The 18,072-nt window shown below is 48.6% G+C and overlaps 1 protein-coding gene across 22 annotated transcripts in view; it reads left to right on the top strand.

The window, feature by feature from the left end:
• Window positions 1-18,072, top strand: part of FNBP1 (formin binding protein 1) — a 148,977-nt gene that overhangs the window by 85,514 nt on the left and 45,391 nt on the right. For all 22 annotated transcript variants that reach the window (XM_053282469.1, XM_053282467.1, XM_053282487.1 and 19 more), the window contains exons 7-8: window positions 12,816-12,944; window positions 17,924-18,070. In XM_053282469.1, coding sequence (XP_053138444.1) covers window positions 12,816-12,944; window positions 17,924-18,070 — 276 coding nt within the window. The remainder of the gene's footprint in view (window positions 1-12,815; window positions 12,945-17,923; window positions 18,071-18,072) is intronic.

Genomic DNA, 18,072 nt, shown 5'->3' with positions numbered 1-18,072 from the left:
AACCCTGCTTGGTAAAGGAGACAATTCATGCTCGCTACCACAAGACCAGCTCTCCTTCTGTCATGGGCGGCCCTTTCATGAGGCAAGGTGAGGCGTTAGCCTCAGGCGGCAAATTATCGGGGCATCCGGAGGGTGGCAGGATGCCTTCCACCGCCATCATCAGAGCAGCTTTTCAGGACGGATCTGGCCCTTGCAAGGAGCGCCTTTCCTCACAATCCTTTCAAAGCTTATAAGGAGAGAAGGGCGGGGGGGCTGATGACAACCTTCTCTCCTCCCCACTGCCTATGCCACTTTCAATGCTTGCAAGGGTCAGCTTTGAAAGAGGGCTGGTCCCCACCATGGACACAAGGTAAGGCAACCTCGCCTGGAGATGTGAAGGCCCAGGGTGTGGGTGGGGAGAACATTCCCCCCCAGTCCCCCCCAAGGCCTTCACATCTCTAGCCTCACCTCAGGCACCAAGAGATGTGTGAGCCTGGGAGAAAACAATTTTTCTAGAAAAAAGGAACAACCTCCCCCCCCCAGGTTTTGTTCTGTGCCCCCGCAGTTATTTTCCAGGCTTTCACATCTCTAATTGGGTCACACCGAGTTCATCCCAGAAGCTCTCAAGAAGCTTTGCAAATGCAGGGCTTGCATGGGCTGAAGAGGTTGCAAAAGAGGTTGGGGCTCCCACCTTAGGAAAAGGAGTTTGGTCCTGGTCGGCTTTGCTCGCCTTGTCCACACAGCCATGAAAGCCCCCCGAAGGGGTGTCGGAAGGCTGCTGATGGCCAGTGGTCCCCTCGAACAGGGATCCCCAGATGTTGTTGACTACAACTCCCAGAATCCCCAAGCAAAAGCCATTGCAGCGGGGGATTCTGGGAGTTGTAGTCGACAACATCTGGGAATCCCTGTTCAAGGGACCACTTGGTGGTATCCCCTGGCAGGGGCAGTGGTTGCTCCAGCAGCACTGGGGTACCAAGGGGGTGCCTGGGAAAGGGGGAAAGGGTTGCCCTGACGGCCCCAAGGAGTTTTGTCCCCTATCGCTCAATAGGAGCTACGCCCCGTCTGCAGGATCCCAACCCTTTTTGCATCTGATGAATGCTCTGACCCCGTAGCAGCGCAGCCCCTAGAGACGGAGGGTCACGTGCGAACCAGGCCTTGGAGAACCACGCGAGGGAATCTCACCGTGGCCCTGCCTTCAGCTCCTTCAGCCGCCTATCTCCCTCATTAGAGCTCCGTTAGTATGTGATGATGGTTTTTTTAACAGCCCCAGTGTTCCTGCTCATTACGCGTGGAGAGATAATCTGGCAGCATTTCACACCATGCTTGCAGCGTTAGATAACATTGGCTTGGGTCTGTTAATGAGGGCCAGCCTTGTGCTCCTCTGGGCCTCCTCCACTCTTGTTGGCTCGTTTGTGCTGTTGTTTTGCCACCAGCTTCTCGGCTGCCGCGCCTCATTAGAATCTCTTGTCTTTCCTAATGGCCGCGAGCTGTAGCCGTCGTCTTGGCCTTCGCCTTCATCTTACTTTTCAGATTGAAAGCACCTTCAGTTGTGTTCTGGACACGCCAGCTGCCCTGATTTCCTGGTCTCGGCGGCCGGCGTTGTGATGCTGCACTTGTGCGAGGAAGCTGTGGGGGCGCACGGCTGTTGTGCCAAGTCTGGAGCTTGTCTTCCAAACTAGTGTTGCACTAGTGAAACAGGTTCGCACTTGGCTCATCATCAATATGCGTATTTTTGATTACCTGCTTTCGGTTTGTGGCATGCTTGCGGTCGGGATTGTGCACTGTGCCTTCAGGTTGCTGGGACGTGCCCCTGTGCCTTGTAGCCACGCCTCCCAAGTTGCTTGGCCACGCCCCCGACTCATATGCCACACCTCCCGAGTTGCTTGGCCACGCCCCCGACTCATATGCCACGCCTCCTGAGTTGTTTGGCCACGCCCCCCTCACATTCACAGACACATCCCTATTTTAGCGGGTGAAATGTCTTAAATATTTATTTTATTTATTTATTCAACGTAGGTATTATTATATGTTGGAGGGGACACCTTGGGCCTGCAAATCTTGAACCACTCTGAGTAAACATACAGGGAAACCGTGGTATTCGTGGGGGGGGTCCATTCCCCAACATTGTTGCAGATAAGGGATCTGCGAATACGGAGTTATTACAGGCAATGTAATCATGGGAGTCAGGTTCCTAGAGGCTGGGAAACCATGGTAAAAATTATCCAAAATGGAGGGGACGCAAAATTAAGTGCCCTACCATCGTCCGCGGGCCTCCAGCACTCCAGCAATGCTCCCCCCAAAAGCGCCCCTTTCCCTTGAAAAATTGCTATTTTTGTACTTTTGAAAAAGAAAACGATCCACAAAATGGCTCCGATGCACAACATGGTGGCCAGAAACGACCTCCGCGGTTATTTCTGGCTGCCTCCGAACTGCAGATAAATGGATTTAACCCCCTTTTTTTTCCTGATTTAACATCATATATACAGAAGTCGGGTGCTAATTATTCAAAAAATAGAGGGTTATCCCTCTTTGGAAAAGGTGGAAAGAAATAAGCACATGTCTAGTGTATGTCTCTTTTGGTGTATCCAGACGTACCTAAAAACAAGGACCGGTTGATTTTGTGCCCAACCACCACCACTGGGTGAGATCAGCTTCTCTCTCTCCCCCACACCCCTGTCAACCACTTCAGTCTAGCGCCCACCCCCAGCAGCTGCCAATAGGGTTTTCCTTGAGCTCAGTGCTTAAGAGGAGGTTGACTTGGCCTTTGGCTGTTGCAGATGGGGATGATGGGAGTTGTAGTCCAAGAACACCTGGGGACCCATAGTTGAGAATCCCTGGTCTACACTCCGGATCTGACCGGATGGAGATGAGGCCGTAGCTCAGTGGTAGAGCATCTGCTTTGCATGCAGAAGGTTCCAGGTTCAATCCCTAGCACCATCTCCAGGTAGGGCTGGGAGAGACCCCTGCCTGAAACCCTGGAGAGCTGCTGCCAGTCGGTGTAGACAATACTGAGCTGGATGGACCAAGGTCAGACTCTGTATAAGGCAGCTTCCAACATTCCTATGTTCCAGATATTATCCTGCCCACAAGATATGGTGTGGGATGAAACTTGGGGGTGTGCCCTGGACTCTCAAGGGAGGGAGCTCATGAAGATCCACTCCCATCCTAATGTTGGGTAGAATGCCTTGGGTGAATGTCTGTTGGTCACAGTTCTGTGTGACCAACATACCAGCAGCTCTCTCTCCCTGAACTGCTCCCACATCAGGGCCTGTTTTCCCCTGGAGCAACCGTCGCAAAAGATAGCGAGAGTGATTCGGGCGGGGAAAGTAAAACCGCTTCTTTTATCTCTTCCTCGGTGTGTTTTGATTGTGAGTTTATTTTTGAAGCGTCCCTGCATGTTTGCATTTGAGTTCCCGCCTTGTTTATCTACTCGGAGACGGAACTGTAGTTTTGGCAGTCTGCCGTTTTGGCAGGGAGACAGCTGAAAAAACAAAATAAAAAGTCCAGCTCACTTTGTGCTGGAAACGCTGATATTTCTGGGCCGCTGCTGAGAAGCCTTTGAACGGCTCCACTTTACAGATCAACCGTGCCCCGTGAAAAAAATCTTGTCCGCCTTTTTCGCTCATGTACTGGTCTTCTACCTATTGTGCTAGAGTTTTTGTTTGTCTTTGGGTTGCTATTTTGTAAAGACAGTAAATTTCTTGACCTCCTGGCAGTTTCTGAAATTTGGGCAAGAGATCCATTGAATTGTTCTCGGCAAGGCATGCTTCATCTTTGTTGCAAACTTATCTGCTAGGAACAAAGACACAATTTCTCGGATTTCACTGTCAAGAAGGCGTGGGGGATTTTCAAAACGCAGCACTTCCCAAACTGGGCACCACCACAAGAAATAAAGAAGTGAAATAATGTCAAGGCACCTTTTGAGCCCAGAATTCCTACCTGCTAAGGAGGCTGCCTGCTCTGTCTCTGTTTGATTCATGGATGAGACTTTTGAGAAGCTGTGGGAGGTTCTCAAAGTCTGACTCTCGGGCAATAATCCCCAAATTGGGCAGCATGAGAAAGAAAGAAGTGAAATAATTTAAAGTCACCTCTTTCTAAGATCCTAAGTTCCTAAGGACATGAACATAAGAGGATAAGAACAGAAGAACAGCCCTGCTGGATCAGGCCCAAGAAGGCCCATCTAGTCCAGCATCCTGTTTCGCACAGTGGCCCACCAGATGCCACTGGAAGCCACAGGCAGGAGCTGAGGACATGCCCTCTCTCCTGCTGTTACTCCCCTGCAACTGGTACTCAGAGGCATCCTGCCTCTGAGACTGGAGGTGGCCTTTAGCCCTCCAACTAGTAGCCGATGATAGACCTCTCCTCCATGGAGTTATCCAAACCCATCTTAAAAGCCATCCAGGTTGTTGGCTGTCACCACATCTTGTGGCAGAGAATTCCACAAGTTGATGATGCGTTGTGTGAAAAAGTACTTCCTTTTGTTGGTCCTAGATTTCCTGGCAATCCATTTCATGGGATGATCCCTGGTTCTAGTGTTATGGGAAAGGGAGAAGAATTTCTCTCTTTCCACTTTCTCCACACCATGCATGATCTCCCTGCAGTCGTTTTTTTTCTAAACTAAAAAGCCCCGGGTGTTGTAGCTTTGCCTCCTAAGGAAGGTGCTCCAGGCCCCTGATCATCTTGGTTGCCCTCTTCTGCACCTTTTCCAGTTCTACAGTGTCCTTTTCTAGATGTGGTGACCAGAATTGTACGCAGTACTCCAGGTGTGGTCACTCCATAGTTTTGTATAAGGGCATTATAATATTAGCAGTTTTATTTTCAATCCCCTTCCTAATGATCCCTAGCATGAAATTGGCATTTTTCACAGCTGCCGCACATTGAATCGACACTTTCAACGAGCTGTCCACCACGACCCCAAGATCCCTCTCCTGGTCAGTCACCGACAGCTCAGATCCCATCAGCGTATACTTGAATTGGGTTTTTTCGTCCCAATGTGCATCACTTTACACTTGCCAACATTGAACATGATCTCAAATACCCCAGTTTTGCACCTTTATGATCCAAACAGGCCTACAATGGTTAGTGCTGATGCAAGCAGTTATGGACTGGGTGCAGTGTTCCCTCTAACAGGGATTCCCAGATGTTGTTGACTACAACTCCCAGAATCCCAAGCAAAGGCTGATGCAACTGGGGATTATGGGAGTTGTAGTCAAAAATATTTGGGAATCCCTGTTAGAGGGAACACTGACTGGGTGGGGGTTCTACAATAAATAAATACACACACACACATGTGGATGCTGGTTGCATTCTGCTCTATTGCATTCTGCTCTACGACTCTTACAGAAACAGAACAGTGTTATGCACAGATATGTATTTGGGCATGTGAAACCTTCTACAGATATTTGTGTGGTCTACTATCCTTCAGACTGCTCACTGACCACAAACCCTTGGTGACCCTAATCAAGGGGAAAGATTTGGATCAAGCACCACTACAATGCTAACGTCTTTTGATAAGAATGATGAAGTTCAAGCCAATAGCTGAATATGTTCCAGGAGGAAAGTGGATACTTGCGGACGCCTTGTCACATTGTCCCATACAGCAGAAAAACTCCTAGGACCTAGAGGAGGAAGTACAAACTTACGTTGATGCAGTTCTTCTCTTCACGGAAACATCTGACAAGCAGCTTCTGCATGAGACTTTTGAGAAGCTGTGGAAGGTTCTCAAAGCTTGACTATAGCAGGGATTCTCAACGTTGGGTACCCAGATGTTATCGGACTTCAACTCCCATAATCCCTAGCCCCAGAGTCCTTTGGTTGGGGATTATGGGAGTTGAAGTCCAATAACATCTGGGGACCCAACGCTGAGAATCCCTGCTTCTAGAGCAATAATTCCCAAACTGGACACCATGAGAGAGCCTGAATTGATTCGGGACGAATCGGGGTGATTTCTCGAGACAGCTGGCCAAGCCAGTTGCTTTCGACAAATCAGTTGCGGGGTGGTGGTGTGTGTGTCTGCAATTCTATTCTACCTCAAATTGGATTTCAGATATTGATTCGTGCACACCCCTGTCCTGCACGTACCAGTGGCACATGCCCAGCTGGCCTTGGGCTGAACTGCTCAACATTGTTGCAAGACAGTCATGAAAACTGGCCCCCGGGTCTCTCACTAGCCCCCACAAGCTTCCTCCGTAGTCAAGTGTCTTTTGTACACCGCCGAGAGATGTACATCTCAGGCGGTATAGAAATATGATAAAATAAATAAATAATAAATAAGCGGAATGAAATGGAATCATTTAAAGGCACCTGTGCATCCAGAGTTCCTACCTGCTAAGGAGGCTGCCCGCTCTGTCTCTGTATGATTCTTCTTTCGACTTTGCCTCCTTCCAGACAGCTGGATTGTACTCCAGCATCTCTACATCAGGTGGTATTGGACCATTTGGTCATGCTTCATGCAGAGACCCAACAAAATGGCCTGCCCTCGGAGGAGTCTCTCCGTTGCATCTCTGCGTGAGTCTCTTCGGCTGAGAATTGTGGGCCATAAAGTTAGAAGCCACTGCTTAGTTTCCAGTTGGGAGGCATGCCCAGGATAATGACTCAGGCAGGAAGACAGTCTCTTTTATAGGCAATCATCACCTGTGTTTCTGGGTGAGTCACCACCTCTTCCTGACTGGAAGCGCAGAACAGTGACTCCGGCAGAGAGACACAAGAAAGGAGACCGGGCAAGAGAGATGACTGGCGAAACGTTGGCTGAATGTTTTTGTATACAAGCAAAAACGTTCAGGAGGGACATTCCTTTCCTTCCCCGGAAACTGGTCTGGGTTATCTCAAATGAATGTGCCTTTTGCTTCAGTGCATTTATGTGGTTCTGGTTAGAATAATGTTGCTCTCGGCGCTCTTGCTTTGGGTGCTGAGGCATCAATCACTTCCAAAATCGTACCAGAGCTCTTTTGGAGTATACAAAGCCTTGAAAGAATGCATGGCAGGCTCAGGTTTTTCATGGACTCTTTTATTTTATTTTCCATTCCTGGCAAGATTGAGAAAGGCGCCATCGAAAGGACCTGAGAATAATGTATAATATTCCGTGAAAGTATGCAGTGGCCACCTCCCCCATGAGTCAGGATTTTGACATCTCTTGGCGCCTTTTGCTTCTTTCCATTTATCAGGAATGAAGCGTTCGATATTGTTGCATTGCATGGGCTTTGCGTTGGTATCGGGACACTCCCTCCTGCCTGGAAGTGCACGTGGAACGAATTCCTCAAAAATAATTCTTCTGGAGCTGGTGCAGAATTCCCTGCAAACGGAGAGGAATCTCCCCCCACCACACACACACCCTTTACATTTCTTTTTAAGGCAATAAAGAACGGTTCCAACTCATGCCAAATTGAGTGTCACGCGGTGGCTGCAATTTATCTACAGCAGAGATGAAAGGGAAGGAAGGGATACAAACACAGGAAGCTGCCTCCTGTTGAGTCAGGCCCTTGCTCCGTCTAGCTCAGTATTGTCTACACTGACTGGCAGCAGCCTCTCCAGGTTTACAGGCAAGAGTCTCTCCCAGCTCTATCTGGAGATGTTGCCAGGGTGGGAACATGGAACCTTCTGCATGCAAGCAGGCAGGTGCTCTTCCCAGAGTGGCCCCATCCCCATAGGGAATATCTTACAGTACCCACATGTAGTCTCCCATCCAAATGCAAACCAAGGCAGACCCTGCTTAGCAAAGAGGGCAATCCCTGCTTGCTGCCACAAGACCGGCTCTCCTCCCATTGTAGATAACCAGCAGTGCAGGCTAGTGGAGTAGATCCTAAACCGCCCTGAGCCATTTTTGGAAGGGCGGTATATAAATCAAATAAATAAATGATAAATAAATAAACCAGACCGGCCCCAACTTTGGCCAGACAAGCAGATGTTGCATGTGCCTGAAATGATGAATTGCAAACAGGATGCAGAAGAAGCGTGCGGAAGCAGAAGTTCTTTACGCCTTTGCCATGCAACTTGATAAGTGCTTTGCCATGCAACCTTACAGCACTCATATATAGTTTCCCGTTCAAATGCAAACCAGGATGGACCCTGCTTAGCAAAGGGGACAATACTCTCCATTGTGTTATTACCCTAATCCCTATCCTCATCTCAGATCTATTTGCATGCCCAACACCCAACGCACTATACAATAAGAAAAGAGGCAAACGACCCGTTCACGCGATGCGGAATAGGGTCGGAAGGCATTGCTAGGTTCTTAAATGCTCGGCGACCTGGGCCCACAGCCCCCCCTTTTCATAATTAAACTCACTAACTAAATAGTGACTCACTTTCATAATTAAACTCATAATTAAACCCCACAAGAATAATTGCATGTGTTTTTAAAAAAATCCCTGCTATTATAATGCAGCACCTCTAGAAGCCGCCGAGAGCCAGGCGAGGCCAGGAGATCTCTCCCCCGGCTCTGTGCAGATGCCTCGGCTGCTGCACTTCCTTCCTGGGAGAAGCCATGGAGGAGGGAGGGAGCTGATGAGATTCGGGGCTGGGAACCATTCATTGGAGGCCACTGGCCCATGGACCACCCCTGAATGAGGCCGCTGGTCAGAGGAAGCACCAGCCAGGCCCGCCGAGCGGTGCATACTCCTGATCTGCAGTCGTGTGAACCCAGAAAGTAAAGTAGGATGAAGGATTAAATAAATAGGAGGAGAGCTGGTCTGGTGGTAGCAAGCCTGACTTGTCCCCTTAGCTAAGCAGGGTCTGCCCTGGTTGCAAATGAATGGGAGACTTGATGCACGAGCACTGGAAGATATTCCCCCCGGGGGATGGAGCCGCTCTGGGAAGAGCAGAAGGTTCCCAGTTCCCTCCCTGGCAGCATCTCCAAAATAGGGCGGAGAGAGATTCCTGCCTGCAACCTTGGAGAAGCCGCTGCCAGTCTGTGTAGACAATACTGAGCTAGATAGACCAAGGGTCTGATTCAGTATTTGGCAGCTTCCTATGTTCCTAAATAAATAAATATGTAAAGTGCTTTGGAAACTGTTGTTGAAAAGCAGTATATACGTCTTTGTAGTAGTTGTAGTAGTAGATGAGAGCTGGGCAGGGCGGCCGGGCGCTCCCCACATTCCTTCCCCAGCATTTTACCTGGGGTGGGCGAAAAACTTTCCTGCCCATCTCCCCCTGCGGCCGCTCTCAACTTGAGAAGGCTGCCCTCCCGCCTTGCGTTCTGAGTTCACGTGACCACTGATCAAAATTTTGTGGGGGACTCCGACCCTGAACAAGCCTGTCGACCGTCATACCTGGAAGCAAAAGGTCCAGAATGAATCCCCCCCACAAAAAAAGTGGGAGCCAGCATAGCATAGTAGTTAGAGTTGGACTAGAACCGGGAAGACCCGAGTTCGAATCCCCATTCAGCCATGAAACTCACTGGGTGTCTCTGGGCCACTCACTCATCTCTCAGCCTAACCTACCTCACAGGGTTGTTGTGAGGATAAACATAACCATGTACACCACTCTGAGCTCCTAGGAAGAAAAGCAGGATAGAAACGTAAAAAAATAAATAAAAGTAAAAAAAATTGATCGGGGTTTCCCTCCTCGCTGCTGTAGTATAGTGGTTTATTTTATTGATGTAACGTTGTGTTTCTTAATATATTCGTAGCAAGCTGCTTCGCCTATTTGGGTGGGAGATACAGGATAAAAACATCCCCGTTAGTAAATAAACATTGTGGAATTAAGCAATCCATAATTCGTTGAGTTAAATCCATGATCTGAATTCATTGTTGGCCTTCAGGATTGCCCTCAACACCTCTCTGTTTGGCCTGGCCTTCCAGTTTTTTTAACTGGTTGTAAATGTTTCTAACTTGCTGTAACCGGGTTTCCCAGGGTTTTGAAGTGGTTTTGAGTGTTTTAGCTGTTAATTGTTTTATGGTGTTTTATAGTCTCTCTTTTTAATAGTCCATTGGTCTTAATAGTTTTGCTTTAATGTCAATAAGTAAGTAAAACTTGATTTCGGTCGTAGACCAGCGGTTTGTTTTAATGTAAACCGCCCTGAGCCGTTTTTGGAAGGGCTCCAAAATCCAATAAATAAATACATAGAAATGAAATAAATAAATAAGCAAGCAGGGGTGGCTCCAGAAATGGGGGGGGGGAGTAGCTTGCCCTCACCTGTCCCCCCTATTTTTGTTTCATCTAGAATGTATGAAACATTTCTGTTTCATCTTCCTCTTCCGTGCACTCTTCTGTTTCTTTCACATTTCCCTTTCATCTGCTATGTATGAAACATGAGTCTAATATGTGGGGCACTGCTCACCCACTCGTAAATGCACTTTGCCCTTTCTGTGGGTCTCCCTCCGCCCGCCCCAAGTTTATTTTCTGGTGCCACTACTGGGTGTTAGCTCTTCGGGCAGCCTGCTCTCCATGGGGCCAGAGGTGACCTCCGCCCCCTTCTTTCTCCCCATGGCCTCGGTTCGGAGGCCGAGGCCCGGCTGGGATGGAGGCCCTGCCGTGGGGTGGGGATAGGAAGCGAAAGCATCTGGGATCCAGGCCAAACGCTTGCGGCGAAGACAGAAAGAAACAGATGGAGGGGAAGCCAAGGAGTAAATATTAAGTGGGTCATGAAGAGGAAGGCAGCTGCTGGGTGTGGGTGTGTTTTCTTCTTCTTCATCATCATCTTCATCATCATCATCAATAATAATAAATTGTATTGTTTGTTTATTATTTATTCTATAATGACTGACCTTCTAACAAAGCGCTTGCAGAAAGACATTGCACTAAGTCTGGAGGTTGCGTTTCCAGAACACAGTCTGGAGATGGCGTTCCAGGCGGTATAGAAACATTTTAAATAAATAAATAATCCTTGTGCTCGTGCAAGAGCCACCCGACTGCAGCCCATCTTGGTTTTAGAAGTAACTTTTGCACAAGGGCGCTCTATAGTGTATTTCTGCAAATCCGGGTAGTTTTGTCCAATCTTTGGGGACGGGGCCTTCGCTCCGTAGTAGAGCATCAACTTGCATGCAGAGGTCCCAGGTTCCCCCCACCCCCCGGCAGCATCTCCAGGTAGGGCTGGGAAAGACTCCTCCCCGAAACCTTGGAGAGCTGCTGCCAGTCAGTGCGGGCCATACTGAGCTGGCTGGACCAAGGTGCTGACTCTGGCCACTTCCTAGATTCTTGTGCTGGTGCAACTTGGTTCATTTTACAAGGGCTTCATGAGTCAGGAAGTCAGCCACTAATAATAAAATATGTATATGCCACTTTGAGCCAACGTTGGAAGCTGCCTCAGATGGCCTCTAAGAGGCAGAAATGAACCGATGCAGCTTCTCAATGTAGCTTCACCCTTTTCTCGTTCTTTGCCGGCTGTGGAATGCTGGAGCACCGTCTGCTTCCCCCTTTCATGGCTGCCTCCTAAGTGACCCCAACCTTCTCACTGCAGCTGGGAAGGAAATTTGTATCTAAAGAAAGACATTTAAATGAAGATTTAAACCCCATTCCCATAGGTTTGAGGTGTCCCCTGTTCTCTGTCCAGGTTGAGCCCTGAGTAGGCTTGCCAACATCCCACTGCCCAAAGAAAGGAAACGAGGCAAGGGCTGTTTGTGAGCACTGGAAGAGATTCCCCTTAAGGGATGGATCCGCTCTGGGAAGAGCAGAAGGTTCCAAGTTCCCTCCCTGGCAGCATCTCCAAGATAGGGCTGAGAGAGACTCCTGCCTGCAACCGTGAAGAAGCTGCTGCCAGTCTGGGTAGACAATACTGAGTGAGATGGACCAATGGTCTGACTCAGTATATGGCAGCTTCCTATGTCCCTGTGTTCCTATGAGTTGTTGGCAGCCTGGGTGCTGTGTGTGTTTTTACCACTTTCAGTTTAAACCACGATTTCGACTTACAACTTTGATTGCTTCTCTACTGCTTATTGATATACCTAGGCGGATTACTGCAGAGGCAATAGAGGCAATTGCCTACGGCGGCAAATCCCAAAGGAGCGGCACAAATCTTGGGGCGGGGGAATGTTTTATCTTCTTTTTTAAAAAACCTTTAAAAAAAACTTTTACTGTGTGGCACGCCCCTGTTGATATAATCACAGCTAGCCAAACTGGGTGTGACGTGATTGTGTTTTCTGGAAAGAGAAGCATTGTTAGCCAGTGGAAATAGGTTCCACACACGAGCACTATCTTGCAGTTATCGCTTGCATGATCCTAAAAGCTGGACGATGTCATGTTAGCCAGTCATTGATGGCTGTTAATGTTTTTGTCAGTGTTCCCAATACACCTGCAGCCGACCAGAACCACAGAGTACTCTGGTGGGGTGGGAGAAGGGAAAAGAGTTGGAGTTGATTAATTATTTCATTATTAGTGAAAATAACTGGTTTGCTCTGAGCCACCGGTTCTTCCCATTCGCTGAAAATAAGGGACAAATGGTATCCCGCAAGGGACAGGCCATTTGGGACAGAAATAAGGGACGTCCCTTAGCTGTGAACCTGTGCAGGTGTGGAAGGGATAAAAGGGCAGGGAGAAAGGTGGGCCCAAACAGGGCCGCAGAACTTTGGCCCTCCTGCTGTTGTTGGACTACAGCTCCCATCATCCCTGGCCATTGGCCACTGTGGCGGAGGATGATAGGATCTGCAGTCCAAATGCGGGCCATGTCCATCGTCAGGGTGAAGAAATGCTGGCTCAGTTTATCATCCAGAGAAAATATTTTACTATTCAAACTGTGTAGGTACATTGCGCGTGAGGACCTTTTTCACTCGCCAGGCATGATTTTTCACTCGTCACAGACTAGTAGACTAGTGGATTTATGCAGCCCTGTCCATCGTGCACGATATAAGTGACTTTGAATCTGTTCTCGGAGTGATCCTCCCGTTTTCTTTCTCCTTCCCCAGGCGCGGCAGCAAGCTCAGCTCCGTCACCAGATGGCCGAAGAGAGCAAAGCAGAATACTCGTCCACGTTGCAGAAGTTCAACCACGAGCAGCACGAGCATTACCACACGCACATACCCAACATCTTCCAGGTGAGGAGGTCTCCTCAGCAGCATATGAAAAGGAGGCTGGATCTGCCCACAGATTTCTAAACGGAGATCTGAGTCAGGATGCGTTAGGGAGGAAGTAAGAGGGATAGAGAGTCAGTGGGGTCAGCCAAGGTGAACAGCTGTATTTTAAGGAGGTGCCTGAAATTAAAAACAGAGAAAGTGCGCTGGGAGGAACATTCCAGAGAAAGGAAGTTACAGGAGCAAAGTCTTTCCCTGACTTTACTGCCGGTTCTCTGCGAGGCCCTACTGTGAGTTCGAAGTTGCCCCCCACAAATGGAGGCAAATAGTGTCTCCCCAGATATTGTTTTACCCCAGATATAAATCAGGCTACACTCTAATGCGCGATGAAAAACCCGAATTTTGCGTGAAATGCTCTCCAATAGCTCTTCTCAGGGACTTCTGGGTAAAATTGGCCGGTCTGTGAATAGATAGATAAACTCATGGAGGACAGGTCTATCGGTGCCTGCTAGTCTTGAGGGCTATAGGCCACCTCCAGCCTCAGAGGCAAGATGCCTCCAAATCGCAGTTGCAGGGAGCAACAGCAGGAGAGAGGGCATGCTTTCATCTCCTTCCCGTGGGTATCCCAGGGCCACTGTGGGAAACAGGATGCTGGCCCAGAGAGGCCTCGGGCCTGATCCAGCGAGGCTGTCCTTATGTTCTTAAATCCAGGGTTTAAAAAATCCACTTTGTGTGTCATTGGGGGGGGGGCACTTCCAACTCTGCTGTCTGAAAATGCCCCAGGGGCAATACTTTGATGGGTGTCCAGTTGGAGGCGGTTTTTCGTTCGCTCTTCCCAGACTAACTCCCTTGACACCCACTCCGTATGCCGAAGAGTTTAGCTAGGCCCTGAGGTCAAGAGTCGGGGTGGAGGCTTTACTGGGAGAAGATGCTGTGACTCCGACAGGACGGGAGGGAACTGGGCGATCCAATCACTATTGTCCATTCGGTCGCCACCTGCAGCTGTGGGATGAGAAAACGTGCCTTGTCCAGGCTGGTGTTGACTAAATGCAGCCCCAGCTGCCCTGCTTTGCAGCTCCGCTTTCAGTGCCAAAGTTTCAATACCATACAAGCACCCCCAGCTGGGGTGCACTTGAGGTCTGCACACTGGCTGATGAGACGGGGATTTTTTCTCTCGCGGGCTGACCAGTTTGCAAATGCTGCCCCTCCTCCTCGTGGCGGGTGATGCAGCCTGAATGATCTCTGTCTGCGTCACAAACGGGAATCGAAGCCCTTTGATTCCCCGGGCTCCCACCCCTGGAAAAGGTGCCTCTGAGCATGTGCAGGGTGTGTCTTTTGATTCTCCTGGAAGGCAGGCATGCTGCTATAATGGAGTGGGCACTGCGGAGAAGCTCTGAGCAGAATTACCGCCCCCCACCAGGTGCCCACACGTCCTCCCCTGTCCCCGTTCAAATCCCCATTCAGCCATGGAACTCACTGGGCGACTCTAGGTCAGTCATTTCTCCCTCAGCCGAACCTACCTCACAGGGTTGTTGTTAGGATAAACCTAGACATATAGACTCTTTTGGGCTCCGTGGAGGAAGAGCGGGATATAAATGTAAGGCAGTGAATCAAGACATGTTTCTAAAGTGTGGTGTGGTGTTCTGGACCGCGGAGCATGGGCGGAGCCACCATTGAGCAAACGGGTTCAAAGAACCCGGGCCGCCACCAATCAGTGGCTACACTTGGTGCCCCAGCCACCCCCACATGATATGTCAAATGCAGGGGGGCGTGGCTTCGCTTCCAAACAGGGCTGCGTGGCCCCATTTGGAAGCAAAGCCACGCCCCCTGCATTGGACGTCAGATGTGGGGGCGTGGCTAAACAGGCCCTGCATCTGAAGTCAGACGCAGCGGGCGGGGGCTAGGGGGGCTGTGGCGGTGGCAGAACCTAGGCCGCCACTGGCCTCCCTCTGCACCTGTTTCGGAGCAGCCCCAGCTAAAAGAAAAGCCAAACAACTGTCCTGGTCAGTGCAGAGGCGTATCTAGAGAAAATAGCACCTAGGGCAAGCACTGAAATTGCGCCCCTTGTCCAAACATCTGACACCCATCTTTCAGATAACTTCACCATAATATCAGCTGAAAAATACCAATCAAGCTCATTAATCTTTTAATATTTCAAAAACTATTTAGCAGTGGACGTAGACAGACCAAAAAATGCTGGAGAACTACAAATTTCAGTATGCTGGGGCTCATGAAATACCCAAATACTATCTGGAGGTGTACTTGGAAAACTAAACAGAAGTGCCTGTCTAATTCTCTACTATGTATTGTAGCATCACCATTACATAAGTTTTAAAAATAAGTGGAGAATTTGACTTGTCCCAGATACTCTGAAAATAATTAAAGGATATGCAGATTAAACTGTATCACTGCTTGGAATATATTCTAGTATTTCAGAAAGGCAGTTAAAATGAGAGAAAGAGAGCAAGAAATTCCCAGTGGGCCTTAATACTACGGATTTCACACTGATTCAAAGACAAACTCACCATTAATAGCCATATTATTAAGACATCACATTTAACTCACTTATCACAAGAAGCAAAGTAAGAGCAAATAAATACAATCCTAGCTCATAAACTTCAGCTCAGTATTCACAAGCCCTGATTCTCTGTACATAGTGCCAGCCTGAATATGTGTACAGTGTCTTATATTATATTAATTTTTTAAAAAGATTTTTTTAACCTGTAGCCCCTTCAGGGGGCTTCCTAAAGGCCGTGGGGGGTCTGCAAAGGTTCCCCCCCCCCCCCCGCTGGCCTCTAGGGCCTCACAGAGGCCATCTGAGCATGCGTGGTGGCCACTTTGTTTTCAGCAGCCTTTTAAAAAAAAAATAATAATTTTACAAAATGGCGCCCCCCTTCAAGTGGCACCCGGCGCACGTGCCCTGCCTGCCCTACCCTAGAAACGCCCCAGGGTCAGTGTATACAGAAATCTGCAGAATAAAACTCTTCTTTCTATGGATGTTTTGACCCTGAATCCAAGGGCTTTCCTAGAAAGCAGGCTTTACTGTGAGGCTTTATTGCGAGTTCGAAGTTCCCCCAAAAATCCATGCAAAAAGTTGATTTTTTTAAGTAAAGGTAAAGTGTATTGTCGAGTCGGTGTCGACTCCTAACACCCACAGAGCCCTGTGGTTGTCTTTGGTAAAATACAGGAAAGGTTGACCATTGCCTCCTCCCATGTAGTATAAGATGATGCCTTTCAGCATCTTCCTATATCGCTGCTGCCTGATATGGGTACGAGTGGGGGTTCGAACCGGCAACCTCTTGCTTGCTAGGCAAGTCATTTCCCGCTGTGCCATTAGGTGGCTTACCCCAGATATAAATCGGGCTACACTCTAATGTGCAATGAAAAACCCAAATTGTGTGTGAAGGACTCCTCGATAGCTTGCAGAGACTTTGGGAGAAATGTGGCTGATATGTGAACACTTGCTCACATATCTCCTCATTCCAGAGAAGATGCGAACTAAAATCCAGGTGTGAAGAGCTTCCTGGTCCCCCAGCTCAGCCAGCATCCTTAATAGTGTTTTCCCAGGGACTCAGTGATACTTTTGGAGCACAAGGAAAATGTGATGATGTCAGATCAGAAGCACTACTTGGGTGAAATCATGTGAATCGTGCACAGCTTTGTAATGGCGCCACCGGTCCTTGTCCCGCCTGAAAGTTGCCCGTGAAAACCTGCAGCCCTTTATCTCTGGGTTATAAGTCTGATCAGATGACTTGAGCAGTGGAATGGAAAGTTCCCAGGCCTGCCGAATTAATCATAGTGGTTTTAATTTTGGAAAGGGAAGCGAGCATCTGGGTCTCTTCCGGGAGTTGTTTTCTGCCGTCACCCGGGCAGGCCAAAGTTGAGACGGCGGCTGCAGATCCCGTTCGGTGACCCTATCGGATTGCATGGCCAAGTCAGAAAGAACGTATCCTTCCACTCGCTTGTTCTTCATCCTGTTTGCAATTCATCATAAATCATTCCAAGCCCATGCAACATCTGCTCGCCTAGTGGCCAAAGCTATGGCAGGTCCAATTTGGGATGTACTCCACAAGCTGCTCTGCTGGTTGTCTGCCATGGGAAGAGAGCTGGGCTTGTGGTAGCAAGCATGAATGGTCCCCTTTGCTAAGCAAGGTCCTTCCTGGTTTGCATTTGAGTGGGAGACTACATATGTGAGCACTGGAAGATATTCCCCTTAAGGGATGGGCCCACTCTGGGAGGAGCACCTGCCTGCTTGCATGCAGAAGGTCCCAAGTTCCCTCCCTGGCAGCATCTTCAAGGTAGGGCTGAGAGAGACTCCTGCCTGCAACCTTGGAGAGGACGCTGCCAGTCAGTGTAGACAATGCTGAGCTAGATGGACCAAGGGTCGGACTCAGTAGAAGGCAGCTTCCTAGGTTTCTATGCAAGTTTTTAGTGTGCACAGGAAGGGTGTCTCTGGAACAACTAGTTTGGGGGAGCAAAGGGGCGACAAAGGATGCTTTGGGGGGGGTTGAGGATTTTGTGATACATTAAATACTATTCTTATTTTATTTATTTCATTTATGCACTGCCCATCCAAAAATGGCACAGGTGGCTTCATGATCAAAAACAGAACCATTTAAAATATTAACAGGAAACATAAATAAAACCATTTAAAATGAACTTCTCCTGTTGCCCCTCTATTATTGAACACACCAGGCAGGTCTGAATCAGTTAAAGGCATTTGTATACTCAAAGGGAAAAAATGTGATTTTAAAGATTCTTCACGGCAATTCTTAATCAGTGTTTTTACGATCTGGTGCAGGGAAGTCCCCTGTTGAAATCTCATCTCCGCCACACACACACTCGGTGGCCTTAGTCAAGTCACTGTTTTGGTTTCACCAGGTCATTTGCAATATAAAGACAAGAAATTCCTCCTTCCAGGGTGATTGTAAGGCTTAGAATGTATGCAAAGTGTTTTTAAAATTTTGAGATGCTAAATAGTGTTCTTGATTTTATTATTTCAGAAAATCCAAGAGATGGAAGAGAGGAGGATAGTCCGGTTAGGCGAATCGATGAAAACCTTTGCGGAGGTGGACCGACAAGTGATCCCCATAATCGGGAGGTGTCTGGATGAGATAACGAAAGCGGCAGAATCCATCAACCAGAAGAATGT

The sequence above is a fragment of the Hemicordylus capensis genome, chromosome 17, assembly GCF_027244095.1.
Source record: "Hemicordylus capensis ecotype Gifberg chromosome 17, rHemCap1.1.pri, whole genome shotgun sequence".
NCBI classification, from domain to species: Eukaryota; Metazoa; Chordata; class Lepidosauria; order Squamata; family Cordylidae; genus Hemicordylus; species Hemicordylus capensis.
The sequence above is the reverse complement of the archived record's forward strand: the minus strand, read 5'-3'. Positions and strand labels throughout refer to the sequence as shown.